We start from the raw sequence: 14407 nt of genomic DNA, 5'->3' as shown, positions 1-14407 counted from the left end.
CATGAGACCGAACAATGCAGAAGAGCTGAAGGCCGCTACTGAAGCATCCTGGTCTTCCATAACACCTCAGCAGTGCCACAGGCTGATAGCATCCATGCAACGCAGCATTGAGGCAGTAATTCATGCAAAAGGGGCACAAACCAAGTACTAAGTACATATGCATGATTATACTTTTCAGAGGGCTGACATTTCTCTATTTAAAATGCTTTTCTTTTTTTTTCATGTAATATTCTAATTTTCTGAGATTTTGAATTTGGGGTTTTCATAAGCTGTAAGCAATAATCATCGAAATTATATCAAATAAAGGCTTGAAATATCTCACTTTGCATGTAATGAGTCTATATAATATTAGTTTCACCTTTTAAGTTGTACTGAAATAAACTAACTTTTGCACAATATGCAAATTTTTTGAGTTTCACCTGTATATGATATAATACTGTAGGACACATTATTTATAATTTAAAAGTAAGTTATCCGGAATACATCTTCTGTAATAGAAGTTGTCAGTGGTTGCTGGCATGAATGACGCTAAAATGTTTAGTATATGTGCCCAATTATTTGTTAGTATATGAATGTGTACTACACGTTTCTCATAGATGAAATAAGCAGTTTAAATGTTTTTTGTTTGTTTTTTAGGCCAACCCAGCCTCCCACTCCATGGGTTGCCTAGCAGATTTCAAATTGAGTTTTCTGCACTTAGTTTTGGAAAAAAGAAGAGAACAGCTAAAAATAATTAATAATACTATTCAGACATGTTGTTCTACAGGATAATATCAGCAAACGCACTTTATCCTATTTATTCTTTTGGATGCTCTCAGCATAGGGGTCGTTACTCTGGGTCTTATTGTCCTGAGTTAGACTTGTCTGAAACATGGTTACAGTTTTTTGTTTGTTTGTTTTGTAGGGACAGCGCACAATTAAAGTAATTGTACCACAGTTAGCTAGCAGCTAAATTGCAAAAAGACACAAAACATCCAGTGAACAACAAATAAACTACATACAATAGCACAATACATTATGTCTATCAATGTGAAATTGATGACAGTTTGATACATACAAAAATACAATGCAATCACTGAGTTCATTGTGTTAGCTGATTTCAGGTTATTCGATTAATTGAAAATTAAATAAAAAAAATAAAAAGTATAATATCAATTAAAGCACATATCTTGCAGATATTACTATATTGTATATCTTTTTCAGAGGGTTCACTGTCAAAATCTAGTTTCAATAACTTACATGTCTTATTTTAGTTCATTTTTAGCTCATGGTGAATATTCCTTTACACGGGAAGCCCTATGGGAAAACCTTTTAAGACAATGATTGGTTCAGGGTCTCTGGAAATATTAAGCTATCATGTTAGTCAGCTGTGTGCACCTTACCTAATGGGAACTAGGACAGCTAACAATTTATAATTTATAAGAGGCGCGGGGGGCAGTTATTGGTAACGCTATATGTCAATATTATTTTTTTGCTTTACTTGTAAGTTCCCTGTACCTGAACATTACCATGGGTGGTGGCCTGTGAGACCGAGCACAGGGTTGTAAACACCTCTTTCTCTGATGAAATGTGTCTCCTGCTGCGCCAGCCGCAGCTGAGCTACCCGGGGCCGCTGCTGAATCACATGATATAACTACGCTAGCTAACATGCTAGCTTCGGTTGTCAAAGCCGCTGTCAACAGCCACGGACCCCCGGAGTAGCCTAGATGTACTAACAAGTATTTGCAAACGCTAAAGTCTTTGGTAAGTCAACCAGTTTTGCCTTTTTTCGGACACCACTTCCCCAATGTGCAGTTAACGTTAGCTAAGTTGAACCTGTTAAAAGGGAGTTTCTTTCGAGTGCGGGGGTGTTAGGCTAACGATATTGGCCTTGCGTGGATTGACTGTGAAGCTAATCTCACGTAACGCTGAACATCCTATGGTTGAAGGCTTGCGAATTAACTTGGTACACTCATATCGTTGATGTAGCTAACGTTAATGTTTGCAAGCCGAACTTGTAGCTAGCTAACTAACGTTACGTGTCTACGTTACCAGCTACGGACAGTTAAGGTTGTTAACTAGCTAACTAACTTGGCTAATGTTAGCATGAAGTCTGTGGTCAAAACCACGGCACACTTTGGTGTCACCAAGAAACTTCGTAAATGTGTTTTTAGTCGCGACTTTCTCTTTTAGGTGTTTGCATAACACGATTGCGAAACAACGGTACTAACACGCATTGCCAGTTGACAACTAAGCTAACAAACTAACCACCGAAGCTAATTTAGCTTCACAAAGGCTGCCAGGCTGTGACAGTTTAGTCTTACAAGTTTTTCGTTGCTAAATATGCCTGGTTGTAATGTGTACGTGCGTCTAAACCAGGTTGTAATTGAAGCCCCTAAATCTCCGTGGTCCACCTCACAGGTGGTTTCATTTCTTTTTTCTGATAAGTACTCCGTGTGGGCGTGTACAGACTTGATATATATTGCACCTGTTTTCAGTGCGGGGTGACTTACTTACATCTTTATAGTTGATTTTTATTAGGTCGGTGACCGTACATAGCTCCCAGCACAGCTCCACCCAATGTTACCCAGAGCAGAGGTCCTTTAGTCAGAAGAAGTGAAAACATTTTAGGAGGGTCTGCAAGGGCTTGAAGCCCTGAATGTACTTCTTCTTCCATCAGTGTGTTGGTGGGAACTTGGATTCAGTTTGTGACTCTTGAAACCACTGACTCTTGGCTTTCACACCAAGTTGTTGCTGAGTATGATAGTCCATTTTTGCTTCACCGAAGGGCGTTACATCCGTTGGTACTTTGAGAAAGGGACATTTCCCACTCAGTCATGCTGACTTTATTTGTATGCCGATGTTTAGTTTACTGACTAGGAGGCATTTATGTACACAGCTTTCTCACAATGCCTCTGCAACCCACCAACATGATCTCTGCAATTTTTTCAGGCTTAGTTAATGTCCTCAGCAGTGTTTCTAATAGGACTTAATTTCAGTCAATCTGCCACTTAATGTACTACTTTATAGATCAGTTTGATTTGGGTCTAGTATGTCAGAAAACAGTGAAAAATGTCCATTATAATGACCCAGTTTCTATAAATTTGCATATTAATTTGTTATTTGTTATTTGTCCAACCAGTAGTCCACAACCAAAAAGTAATCAACTAACAATCATAGAAGACTAAGAAAACAAGCAAATAATCTCATGTGAGGAGCTGGAACCAGTTTAGCCTTTCCGCATTGAAAATGACAATGAGGGATTGATTACCTAAATGGTTGACTAAGTGATTAATTGAGTGCTTGCTTCAGCAGGAGTAGCAAAATCTGAAGTCAGTTATATTTCCACTTGCTTGTTTAATAAGCAGTCTAATGTGGTGTACCAGCAAGATATTGTCTTGGCATTACAACCCTAATTGAAATATAAAATTGTTTGCCATGGAGCAAACTAAGGTTAATTTGATCTACTTGACATGTGTAAGATAAGTTGGTTTGGTATAATCAATTATAGAAGGTTAAAATGGCGAAACCAGGTCCCTTAAGTGTTCACAACATTTTTTCTAACATTATGAGCATAACATGCTGTTTTAAATATAATCAGAGTTTAGATTTAGCTTTTGCTTTATTGATTTTTGTTGGTACGTTCATTTCATTTCCAGCAGTCTATGAAAACATGCACATGGGCAAAGGTGACTGGCTGATAAGATGCAGGGGACATTGGACTTGAGTAGAGATTGGGGTGGAGATGACATGAGGTCACAGGCAGAATAGAAAGGTTTTACAACCAACGAATGTGAATTCGCCCAATAAAACTCGATACCTTTGATTACCAGACCTATTGTCTGTAACTGACATTAGAGCTTGGTATGACAGAAGTCAAACAAGCTTAGACTTATGATCCACTATGCTGACATTTGACATTTTGATTTGTGGTTTCTCAATATGTGAATATTTGTTCTGAATCTCGATAGTCCCAGATTAGCCTCTGTTTCACTTAAATGATTGACACATTTAAGCTACATGTAATGTTTTCATACAGTGTGACATTTTTGTGAGTGGTTACATCCTTTTAGAGATTGGGATGTTAAGCAGGGGACCACAATACTAGTGATATTTTGAAAGAACTGGAGAAAAGATGGGGTGATCCTTAGGTATAACTTTGGTATGAGGCTGTTTGAGTAAAATGGACTGTTTAAATACTCAATAATCAAAGAGGAAAAGTCTGGAGTACCATAATTCTCTGAGGATATAAAAGCCACGCAAATGACCAATAGTAACCTCATGTGTTCCCTCTTTCACCCTTCCTCCTCCCTCTCTCTCTCGCTCTCGCTCTGTTTTCCCTCCTGTCTCCCATTGGGCATTGTAGAAGGGGAGTCATCTTCTTTCCTACTCACACTCTTCAAGATATTGAGTCATTTAACTTCCGGCGAATAAGTCCCAAGGCTTTTGCCATCCCCAAGGCTCATCAGGCAAGCAAGTCCTCCGTCAGTTCTGGGATATTGCTAAATGTGAGATTGTGGACTCGCATAGGCAAGATGGATAGACGATAAATAAGACATCAACTTCAGAGGTAAGGCCAGTCCAACACTAGTGAGTTGATGTTATCTATAGTAAAAATGCTTTTTAATTGTCAGTGGAAACTGAAAAGTTGTTTTAATCGAAATATATAGGTTAGTCTTGAAGTCTTCCCTGCAAATTTGAGACGCTGCCAAATGCTGACATGGATATTTTGAAGGCAAATATATTGTTAGTACTACTTTGCCTCATTTTAGAGTAATATAATAATATTAACCAACATTAAGTGAACACAGTCATAACTGCTATTATTAAAAAACAGTACTATCTCCTGTGCGAAAGCTTTTATCTTGGACTGCTGCAACAATAACCGCTTTACTGGGTATTGAGAAGCTTATCAGGAAAATGACTGGCTATAGTGGCTTGCAGGTGTCGTCTAACATTAACGAAAGAAATTTAGATTGTGCATTTGCAATATATTTAGGAAGGTAAATTATAATAGATGGAAATCTATGTGGTGATTGTGGTCTATGCACCTTAATTTGTCAAGAGTTTAATTCACTGTATTTTACAGCAATATACATCCCCTACATCTGGCTATTTTATCCACCTGGTTCACATCAAAGAGGAAAGGACTAAATATCCCAAATACCTTAAGTATAAAAGTTAGGTTTTTATGTACAGGACTGTTGTATTAGGCCGGATTAGTTTTAGTTAGTTGGACTTTATAAACTGGCAATTTATATAATAGTCATGAATTTGTCATAAAATGGGTGTTTAATTACTGTACTGTATGATATAACATAATAAACATATAAGGTATTATGACATTTTTATTTGTCACAACAAATAACAGAAAGCCTGTATTTTAAAACTGACTTTTTCTTCATGCGGGCCTATTAAGAATAGCCTAAAATCATGTATGTGTCTATGCTGAATCAGTTTCCTGAAGTGCATCAATATGTAGCGCATGACAAACTTTCATTTCTGCTTTTGCAGCAAGTTGGCTTTCTCGTACACACATTCTCATTGGCAGGATCTGAGTTGATTCCAAGACATGTTTTAGATCTGTCTAAGAACTGCATTGCAAGATCATAATAAATTCCCTGCTATTTATGTTATTTAACCACATCCTTATTTTGAATGTGTACACAGCCTACATAAGGCAACACATTCTACCCATAGCGTCAGCAGGTTTAAATCCCTATCCTCTTTATTGCTCTCAATGTATGTATGTATGTATGTATGTGTCTATTATTGGGTGAACAGAAGTTTAAGTTAAGGGTTTTGTAACTATATAATGCAGCTTGACATGAGTCTCACACTTAGAAATAAGTCACATGAGGCTGCCAACATATCTCCATCCATCTCTTCATTGGAAAATGTTGGTCTGCTTGATGACTGACTACATGTAATGCAAACAGGCCGACTGTCCGAGAAGACCAGGACATTCGGCTTTTTAAAAAAACAACAAAAAAAACCCATCAAAGTTTATGATCGAGCTGGGACCAAGCAGTCTATTTTCTGAGTCCCTGTCCAATCCCACTGAGTTTTTATGTAGCTGGATTTCCCTGGAGGGAGGGAACACACACAATTATTTATTTCAGGGTATTTTCTTTATGCTTGAGGGATTTGATTTGGTTATATATGTAATTGACATTATAATTTAGTATGACTATTTTTATTGCACAGGTACATGTTGATTTCGTAATGACAAGCTGCTGTGCAGAAGATGTCCACGCTGTCTGTGACTGATATCCCAGATGTTGGTCATGGTAAGAGGAACCACTTCTGTATTAGTCCACTTTGTGAGATCAAACAGGACAGGGTTCAGTCCTCTCAGTACATTGTTTTTATTGTACTCTGCCACAAAGGTTGTATAACTTTCTTGTTATTTTATTATCTTGTCCACATAAAAGGAACAAATAGATTTTTTTTTAAAAAATAAAATCTAATTCATGCATGCGTTTCTGCTGAATCAGTTTTCTGAAATACTGTACATCCATATGTGGCGCATAACTACTTTGATACTATAGTCTCTAACAAAAGAGCAGAAATTCAAATTATAAGCTAAAAAAAATAGTATTTATTCTCATAATATGAGTATTATTATATCGTGTGTGTTTCTGTTGTGTACCAGCTTTTGGCTTATCAACATCCATGTTTTTTTTTGGACACTACAATGTACATTGGTGAATGTGTTTGTGTCTTCTCTGCAAGATGAGAATAAGGTGTTTGATGGGGCCTCTGAGCTGCAACTGGACTGCATGGTTGAGGAGAGCAGTGGGAGCACCACAATGAAGCATGACGGCCTGCTGTCTCTGGCGGACCTCTCCCACCCCGATGACTTCCCCGTCCCCCCTCATAATGGCCCTTCACTGACCGAGATGAGCACATCTCTGCCAATAGAGCCAAATGATATTAAATTGGATCCAGCTGCAGGTGACACATCTGCCAGCATAGGTGAGAGAAAAGTACCTTGTTGGAACATTAATGTGTTTCTCCAGAACGGACATTACATTTGAATATTTGTATTGAAGGAAAAAAACAAAGAAAGAAACTGAATTAAATACAGGATTAATAAACTAAACCAAACTAAATATCACACATCCTATTTCAGAGGGAGTGTCTAGTTGTATATCTGGAAAAATAATGTGCATTGTCAGTAAATCTGCTTTAGTCAGTACTATTAGTCATTGAGGGAAAACAGGACATCGCTGAGTTTATCAACGTCCTGAAAATGTACACAGAGCTAGGGCTGGGCGGTATAATGGTATAATGAGGTATACCAATATAATTTCAAAAGAGGTGTAAAATTAGACAATACCGTTTATACCGATATAGTTTTATGTTGAGTTAATTAATACGTAAACTCCTGCCAGCATTTGCTCCTCTCTCTCCCTCACTGTGCAGCCCCGCCCCTCCCTCTGCATGTGCACGCAGCCGTGTACTCACAAAAGTCTCTTAACAACATGGAGGGAGATTCAGTGCTGGTCGAGACTGCTGAAGACCTGGCTTGTAAAAAGAAGAACTATGGTTCAGTCAGTGTTTCCCACACATACACTTTACTTTGGGGGGCCGTCCAGGTAGATTTGGCGACACATTATAGCATTTTTCAGAGAGAGTTATTACGTTACAAGTCGTGACATGGTGGATATTTTACAAGCACAAACCAGGTAAAGGAGTTCTTCCTAGCAGTACCGGGACATGACTTTGGTCCATATCGCCCGACTCTACACAGACACTTATGACTTTTGTGTGTGTGTGTGTCTTTGTATCTTTAAGTATGTCTGTGTGCATACTTGGACTGGTTTGACAACTTCCTTAGAATAGACTAATCAGTCTTCTCCTGCTTATCTTGTCTTAATGTCAGACATGTTTTGCCTATAGTTTGACCCTTTTTATGCTATAATTGTTTGCATACTTATTTTAGTTTAAAAGTTTATTTTAAATCTCTATCTTAATTGTACACTAGTACAATCGAATAGAGGCCTATTCATCCTATCTATTAAGACACATGACAGGATTTGCTTGACTCAGTGAATTTGCATTGATTATCACGCAGTTATGTACTTGGGTGCTTTGCATAAAGAGCTGTCTCTGCTTAGATAGGATGTCCAGATGGACTCAACATTTTTATTCATTCCAACGAGGTTAGACGGGCCGACAGCCTCCAGCACACATCAAATAACCCTCTGTATACAAGTTGCTGCCTCAGAGAATTTCCACGAATGCAATTGTTGTACTTCCATATGGTTTCTCATCTCCTTTTTTTATGTGTTTGTAGATGGTCAGCCAGTGAAGAGAAAGAAGGGGCCTGCTCCAAAGATGCTTGGCAATGAGGTGTGCAGTGTGTGTGGTGACAAGGCCTCTGGTTTCCATTACAATGTGTTGAGCTGTGAGGGCTGTAAGGGCTTCTTTCGACGCAGCGTCATTAAAAGTGCCCAGTACTCCTGCAAAAACAACGGCCGCTGTGAAATGGACATGTACATGCGCCGCAAGTGCCAGCAGTGCCGCCTGCGCAAGTGTCGGGAGGCAGGCATGCTGGAGCAGTGTGAGTGTATGCCAAATGAATCAGAGATGGAGAAAATTTAAATTCCTCTGCTTTGTGGCATGTGGGATTGCAACATCCTATTAATTCAGGGATTAAGCTTTAGTCAAGATGTGCATCCCTCTTCTGACCTGTAGGTGTGCTCTCTGAGGAACAAATCAGGCTAAAGAAGATGAAGAAGCAGCACGAGGAGGAAACAGCCCGCACGTCCACAGTGGTCACACCCACCCCTCCACAGGAAGCAGCCCCACTGGATCCACAGCAGCAGGAGATGATTGAGAAGCTGGTGGCCATGCAGAAGCAATGCAACAAGAGGTCTTTCCTTGAACGACCAAAAGTGACAGTAAGTGAACGTCTTACAGGATAGATTTGGGTTGTTTTTGACCAGTGCATCGTCTCTCGTGTAATATTAACCGTACAGTAACCGGTGATTTTTATTACACCCACGTATTGCTAAATTCAGTAGGCCTACTTAAAGATATGTGGGATGCAAACTTGAAGCCTGATTTATATTTCTGCGTAAAAGCTATGCCATAGCTTACACTTAGAGTTGAAATCACTCGTTTAACTATCAGAATTTGACATTTGGAATGTCTAGAAGAGTCACATGATCATTTTATCCCCATTTAATTTGGCCTGAGGTTGCATCCCTGGATATGACCAAAGAAATAAACATGAATTCCTTTTGGAATTACTTTTGGGTGGTTTACGGTGGCAACATTTAATTGTCCAGGTTTAACCTAGATTTTGCTGTGCCTGCTGCTTGGCTATTTTTAAAACACATCGGGAATGTTAACTCTGCATGCTAATCAATTCATACATTTGCGTGTGTGTGTTAATATTGTTGTGTATGCATCCAACAGCCGTGGCCACAGAGCCAGGACTTGCAGAACCGAGAAGTGCGTCAGCAGCGTTTCGCACACTTCACTGAGCTAGCAATCATGTCAGTCCAGGAGATTGTGGATTTTGCTAAGCAGCTTCCTGGTTTCCTGGAGCTCACAAGGGAGGATCAGATTGCTCTACTGAAAACATCTACCATTGAGGTTTGTCATTACTTATCCTGAGACATTGTTTATTTAATTTTAGGTTTAATTTTTAATGCAAGGCATTGTAGCTGCACATTAGTTATTTTAAGTCACTTCTTGAGTATGTTACAAGTGAACTAAATGCTGCAACGTTTTAGAAGGAAGAACAGTGGAGTTATTTCAATATATGATAGTAAGATTATGAATATTTGTTTGTAATTATAGTATATGTTAAATAAATTAGTAATGCAGTCAAAAATTGATTGCTTGCTCAAATAGACATGCCACTCCTTAGCAATGCTGTTGTGAAAACTTAGTTGCTTCATGCATAATTTTGACAGCTTCTCTGAATATCTCTGCAAATCAGTTTGTCTTAATTTGGCTGTATATTAATATTCCTTTCACCAAGATGTGTTTGTCTCCCTCAGATTATGCTTCTCGAAACATCTCGGCGGTACAACCCCGCTATCGATAGCATTACATTTCTGAAGGATTTCAGCTATAATAAGGAGGATTTTGCCAAAGCAGGTGCATTTACTCATTTCTGCCTATCAATCCTTTATGAAAGAATTTTTTTATTTGAACACAAGGTATCACTTAAGCTGATTTCCTGTTTTCCATCATTTTGTTTAAAAAAACAAAAAAAACAACTATTACAACTAGACAGACACCATCAGATATGAAAAGCAACATGAAACTCATAAATGCTGTGAATAGCTTTAACAAAATGTTATGTTTGATATCTGATTTATATAGAAAAAGAAACATTTGTTCCTCTTATTTCACAGTTTCCAATAATTACATTCCTCTGCCCTCCATTACAGCCCTCTGTTTTATTATTGCATTTCCTTCTTTAACTTTTTTGATTCTTTGTCCCCCTCACCTCCTCAGGGCTTCAGTTTGAGTTCATTAACCCCATCTTTGAGTTCTCAAAAGGAATGAATGATCTGCATCTGGATGAGGCCGAATATGCGCTGCTCATCGCCATAAACATCTTTTCTGCAGGTCAGATTTCATAAACTACACAACCTGCAGTGAATCCTGGTCAAAGTGAAAATGAATTTAGTACTAATGCTGCCCATGTCAATTCTTTAAGGGACAAAGGGGTTGCATTTTTCAGAAAGCATGAAACACATTTTAACCCCCAAAAATCAGATAATTTGTAATAATGTCTGTTTGTTTTGTACGGCAAACTCTGTTTAGATCGGCCAAATGTGCAGGATCATGATCTAGTGGAGAGACTACAGCAGCCCTATGTGGACGCGCTGCGTTCTTACATCATGATAAAGAGACCAAATGTAAGTGCCAAGCGGTTCACATAACCTCTTCAATTGTGGCCAACAGTATGTCAGCATAACCTGGTTGTTGTCATGACAACAAGCACATTGAGTCAGGGCTTACTTTTTTTTTTTTTTTTGTTCAGACAATTGCGGGTTTGAACAGTTACAAGAGCAGCTGTGTGCTAGATAAGAAACTGTATTACTCGAATGCAGCTACTAAATATAAGCCACCTAAATCTTTAAAGTGCTACAGTTCAAGATAAATTCATTCCTACAGATGTGTTGCAGAAGTGATTGTAGGGCTGAAAGTCTCCTGTCTTCTCCTAATAGTTAATAATTTTGTTTCAATGGTTTCCTCAGGATCACTTGATGTTTCCTCGTATGCTGATGAAGCTGGTGAGCCTCCGTACACTAAGTAGCGTCCACTCTGAGCAGGTTTTTGCCCTTCGCCTCCAGGACAAGAAGCTTCCCCCGCTGCTCTCTGAAATCTGGGATGTCAATGAGTGACTGCAAACCTGATGTCACACTCTAGGGCTGTATGAAACCTGTGACAGACATGGCATCCAGCAGGAACACTGACTACTTTCTGCCCGTCTGGTCAAGGATTGGTTATAGCATTGAAGTTTTTGTTTGTTTGTTTGTTTTTTTTGTTTTTTCTGGTGAGCAGAGAGCATCCTTGCCCTTTGCTCTCAAACGGACTGCTAAAAGGTTTTGGTTTCATAAGGACAAATAGTTTTCTTGGAGCCCTTTGTACTTCTTTTTTGTGTAGATGCTGACATTATTATGATGATATTAAATACCAGCATCAGGCTCTTAGCCGGTTATCTCTGATTTAATATTTGTTGAAAGTTATGTCAATCTCTAGTGCAGTTCTTTACTCACCATCTAACAATTCTAATCAGAAAATTCTGAGCAGGTCTTGACTGTGGCTGTTTGAAACATCAACACATTCAGTTGAAATAGTGATTTTTGCAGTCGTGCAATAGGTAGAAATGGAAACGGAGTTAAACATGAGCAGAGCCATATCTGCTGTTTATCTTATTGATGTTAAGGTAAAATGATAGGCCATCTGCTTGGTGTTGTGCATTGTGAAATGGCAACATATAGTTTGTGTTCCTTTTTGGAGTAAGTGCAGAAATCAAACGGTTTGTATAGTCGCTCAGGTAAAGTAATGTGAAGTAGACCTCTGGGAATTAGAGGCTTCTTTAATTTCTATTCGATTACTTTAGATTACTTTAGCTTTCCTCGAAGTGCATAAGGGACCCTTTTGGTCATTTATAGATGTTCATTAACTTTCATGTAAATTGTATATTTATTTTCACAAGAAAAATGTATGTGCACACATGAAAAGTATCCAGAAGATTGTACAATCACATACTAACGCACAAGAAAGTAAACCTCTGCAGGCGACTGGCAGGCTGCACCCTCATTTACAGGAAATGGTGATGCAACTAAATCTTTTTTTCTTTTTTTACTCAGAGCTCTTGTACCTTGAAATAGGTAGGACCCTTGTTTCAAATGAATAAAAAACATCCTGATAAAGTTGTATCCATAAATTAAATTAGAAAGGATTGCCTCTATTAACACCATGTTCGTCATTATGTAAATGTAAGTTATACTTTTATTCATATCATTATAAAGCAGTACAGTTATTCTTATTTTCATTATTATTTTATATGACATGCATTTAGATGTGAGAGAATGTACAAGCAACATACATACAGAGAATTTCACAGACATTTTTGATAATCTACTGTATGAATGATATTGAGGGGGGAAAAAATGTATAGTTGACCATAGTCTTGAGTATCTTCCTTGAACGGGTATTCGACACCAACCGCTTTAACCTGTCAGATTCTGGAAAGCCTCACTAAAACTGTACCAAAATCTTTATTAATGGTGCAGAGAACAGGAAATTAGTAGAAACGTTGATATTTTACGGTATTATAAACTTTATAACTACAGAGATTTATGTTTATATTCATGCTGTGTTTATTCTCTCTTCGTACTTGTGTTGTGTCAAGGGTTGAAAACTGGACAACAATGCAGATGCAGTGACAGTGTGTGTAGCCATTTCCAGCTATCACCATTACACTTACATAACCATAGATTGTAAAATGCAGTTTGCTCTGTCTGGACACAAATGATTTCAACCATTTCAGCTTTTCACCAGGTTCCAGTTAAAATTGGGCATTATACATTATTGTAATGCTTTTGTTTTACAAGTTGCAGCTACAATTTCTTGTGGCTTTTAATTAATAAAATTGTGTTCACAACTAACATGTTACACTGATTCTTCACATAAGCACAGAGTGATTTCCTAATAACAGACCGGGCTGGTTTTGACTTGATCCAAATGAGATAATCTTGTCTAAAAGCATTTGGTGATGGATCTTTATGTGTTTTAATCATTTGAATTTTAATGTTTGGCTTGTACTTTGATCTGTATTGCATAATGTTGTTAAATTAATAACCTGTTATTGATCTCTCAGATGGTCAAATCATGTTTTGTTAAAAATAGGCCTTTTTCACAGCAGACATTTCGACTTGTCACAGTAGAAAAAGCACACGTTACTAATAACATTAACAATAACTCTGTGTGTCCCACTAAACCATGTAGACATTGAGCCAGCATGCATAATAGCAGGACCAAAGCAGTTGGAAATGGAATTCAGCAATCATTAATTTTATTATTTACACCTGTGCCTGTCCAACTGTGACATGTTAAAATGTCTTACATGAAAAAGATTGTTGTATATTCCTGTCCATTGCCCCAGATGAGAGCGTGTGTCTTTGAAACCCAGTCTTACCAGATCAAGGGAATACTACAGTACTTATTACACTACAGTACTAATACTAGTACTGTGGAGAGTTAACTGCCTAGGCTGTATTTGCCATTTCAATTTATCTATGATATATAAAACAGAATGTATGTTTCATTGTGTTGGTCTAATGGCTAATTGAAGTTGTAGATCTTAATTAACTGCTTCTGCCTGGTGCATCAGCATATTTGACCCAGCTGAGTGAACACGGGTTGACTTTTTTTTAAAGATTTACCTCCATACCATAGGATAACAGATTGTAAATGGGAAAATGCAGTGGGCTCCAACTATTGGTGTGTTGACTGAATACAAAATACTGGATGTTTTTCTTCCCCATTCTTTATTGTATTAACAGTGGTATGTTCTTGAACCTGCAGAATCATCACAGAAACAAAGAGCATTTTTCTTTCTCTCCCTCAACAGTTTCTTGGAAAAAACACCTGACAAAAGTCCAGTTATACAAAAAACAAGAAGTTTCATTCCCTTCTGTAGCTGGATTGAGCTGCATCACTAATTTGAAAGCTACCAGACTTGCTATCAACATAATTATGCTCTTAAGTAAAAAAAAATATATATATATATATTCCTGAGGCACACTTTCTTATTCAGCAACAAATAAAGATAGAAGTCAGTGATGTCCTGGCATTATGACGATGTATTGTATCAAGCCTTTTGCCTTTCCTCTCTAAATTTGATTTATTTTTTATTGATGCTGTAAAAATGGTAACATTTTTT

At 37.9% G+C, this 14407-nt stretch overlaps 1 protein-coding gene across 2 annotated transcripts; it reads left to right on the top strand.

The window, feature by feature from the left end:
- Nucleotides 1-1504: 1504 nt before the first annotated feature.
- Nucleotides 1505-13130, top strand: nr1h3 (nuclear receptor subfamily 1, group H, member 3). Of its 2 annotated transcripts, XM_046032427.1 has the most exons (11): nucleotides 1508-1743; nucleotides 4346-4549; nucleotides 6187-6269; nucleotides 6715-6957; nucleotides 8282-8548; nucleotides 8683-8888; nucleotides 9409-9588; nucleotides 9999-10098; nucleotides 10462-10575; nucleotides 10774-10868; nucleotides 11211-13130. In XM_046032427.1, the coding sequence occupies exons 3-11, from the start codon at nucleotides 6227-6229 to the stop codon at nucleotides 11355-11357; spliced, it is 1395 nt and encodes a 464-aa protein (XP_045888383.1). In that variant the 5' UTR covers nucleotides 1508-1743; nucleotides 4346-4549; nucleotides 6187-6226; the 3' UTR covers nucleotides 11358-13130. The 2 variants fall into 2 exon arrangements, with proteins under 2 accessions (XP_045888384.1, XP_045888383.1); XM_046032428.1 differs by lacking the exon at nucleotides 4346-4549 and having other exon boundaries at nucleotides 1505-1743.
- Nucleotides 13131-14407: the final 1277 nt, after the last annotated feature.

This window comes from Micropterus dolomieu, linkage group LG20 (assembly GCF_021292245.1).
Source record: "Micropterus dolomieu isolate WLL.071019.BEF.003 ecotype Adirondacks linkage group LG20, ASM2129224v1, whole genome shotgun sequence".
NCBI classification, from domain to species: Eukaryota; Metazoa; Chordata; class Actinopteri; order Centrarchiformes; family Centrarchidae; genus Micropterus; species Micropterus dolomieu.
The sequence above is the reverse complement of the archived record's forward strand: the minus strand, read 5'-3'. Positions and strand labels throughout refer to the sequence as shown.

What these genes read in the sequence shown, in the direction of transcription:
- nr1h3 (XM_046032428.1), top strand. Translation starts at nt 6,227, where the DNA reads ATGTCCACGCTGTCTGTGACTGATATCCCAGATGTTGGTCATG. An exon ending in GGCAGGCATGCTGGAGCAGT is followed by an intron (nt 8,549 to 8,682) that starts GTGAGTGTATGC and finishes TCTGACCTGTAG; the next exon opens with GTGTGCTCTCTGAGGAACAA. An exon ending in TGAAAACATCTACCATTGAG is followed by an intron (nt 9,589 to 9,998) that starts GTTTGTCATTAC and finishes TGTCTCCCTCAG; the next exon opens with ATTATGCTTCTCGAAACATC.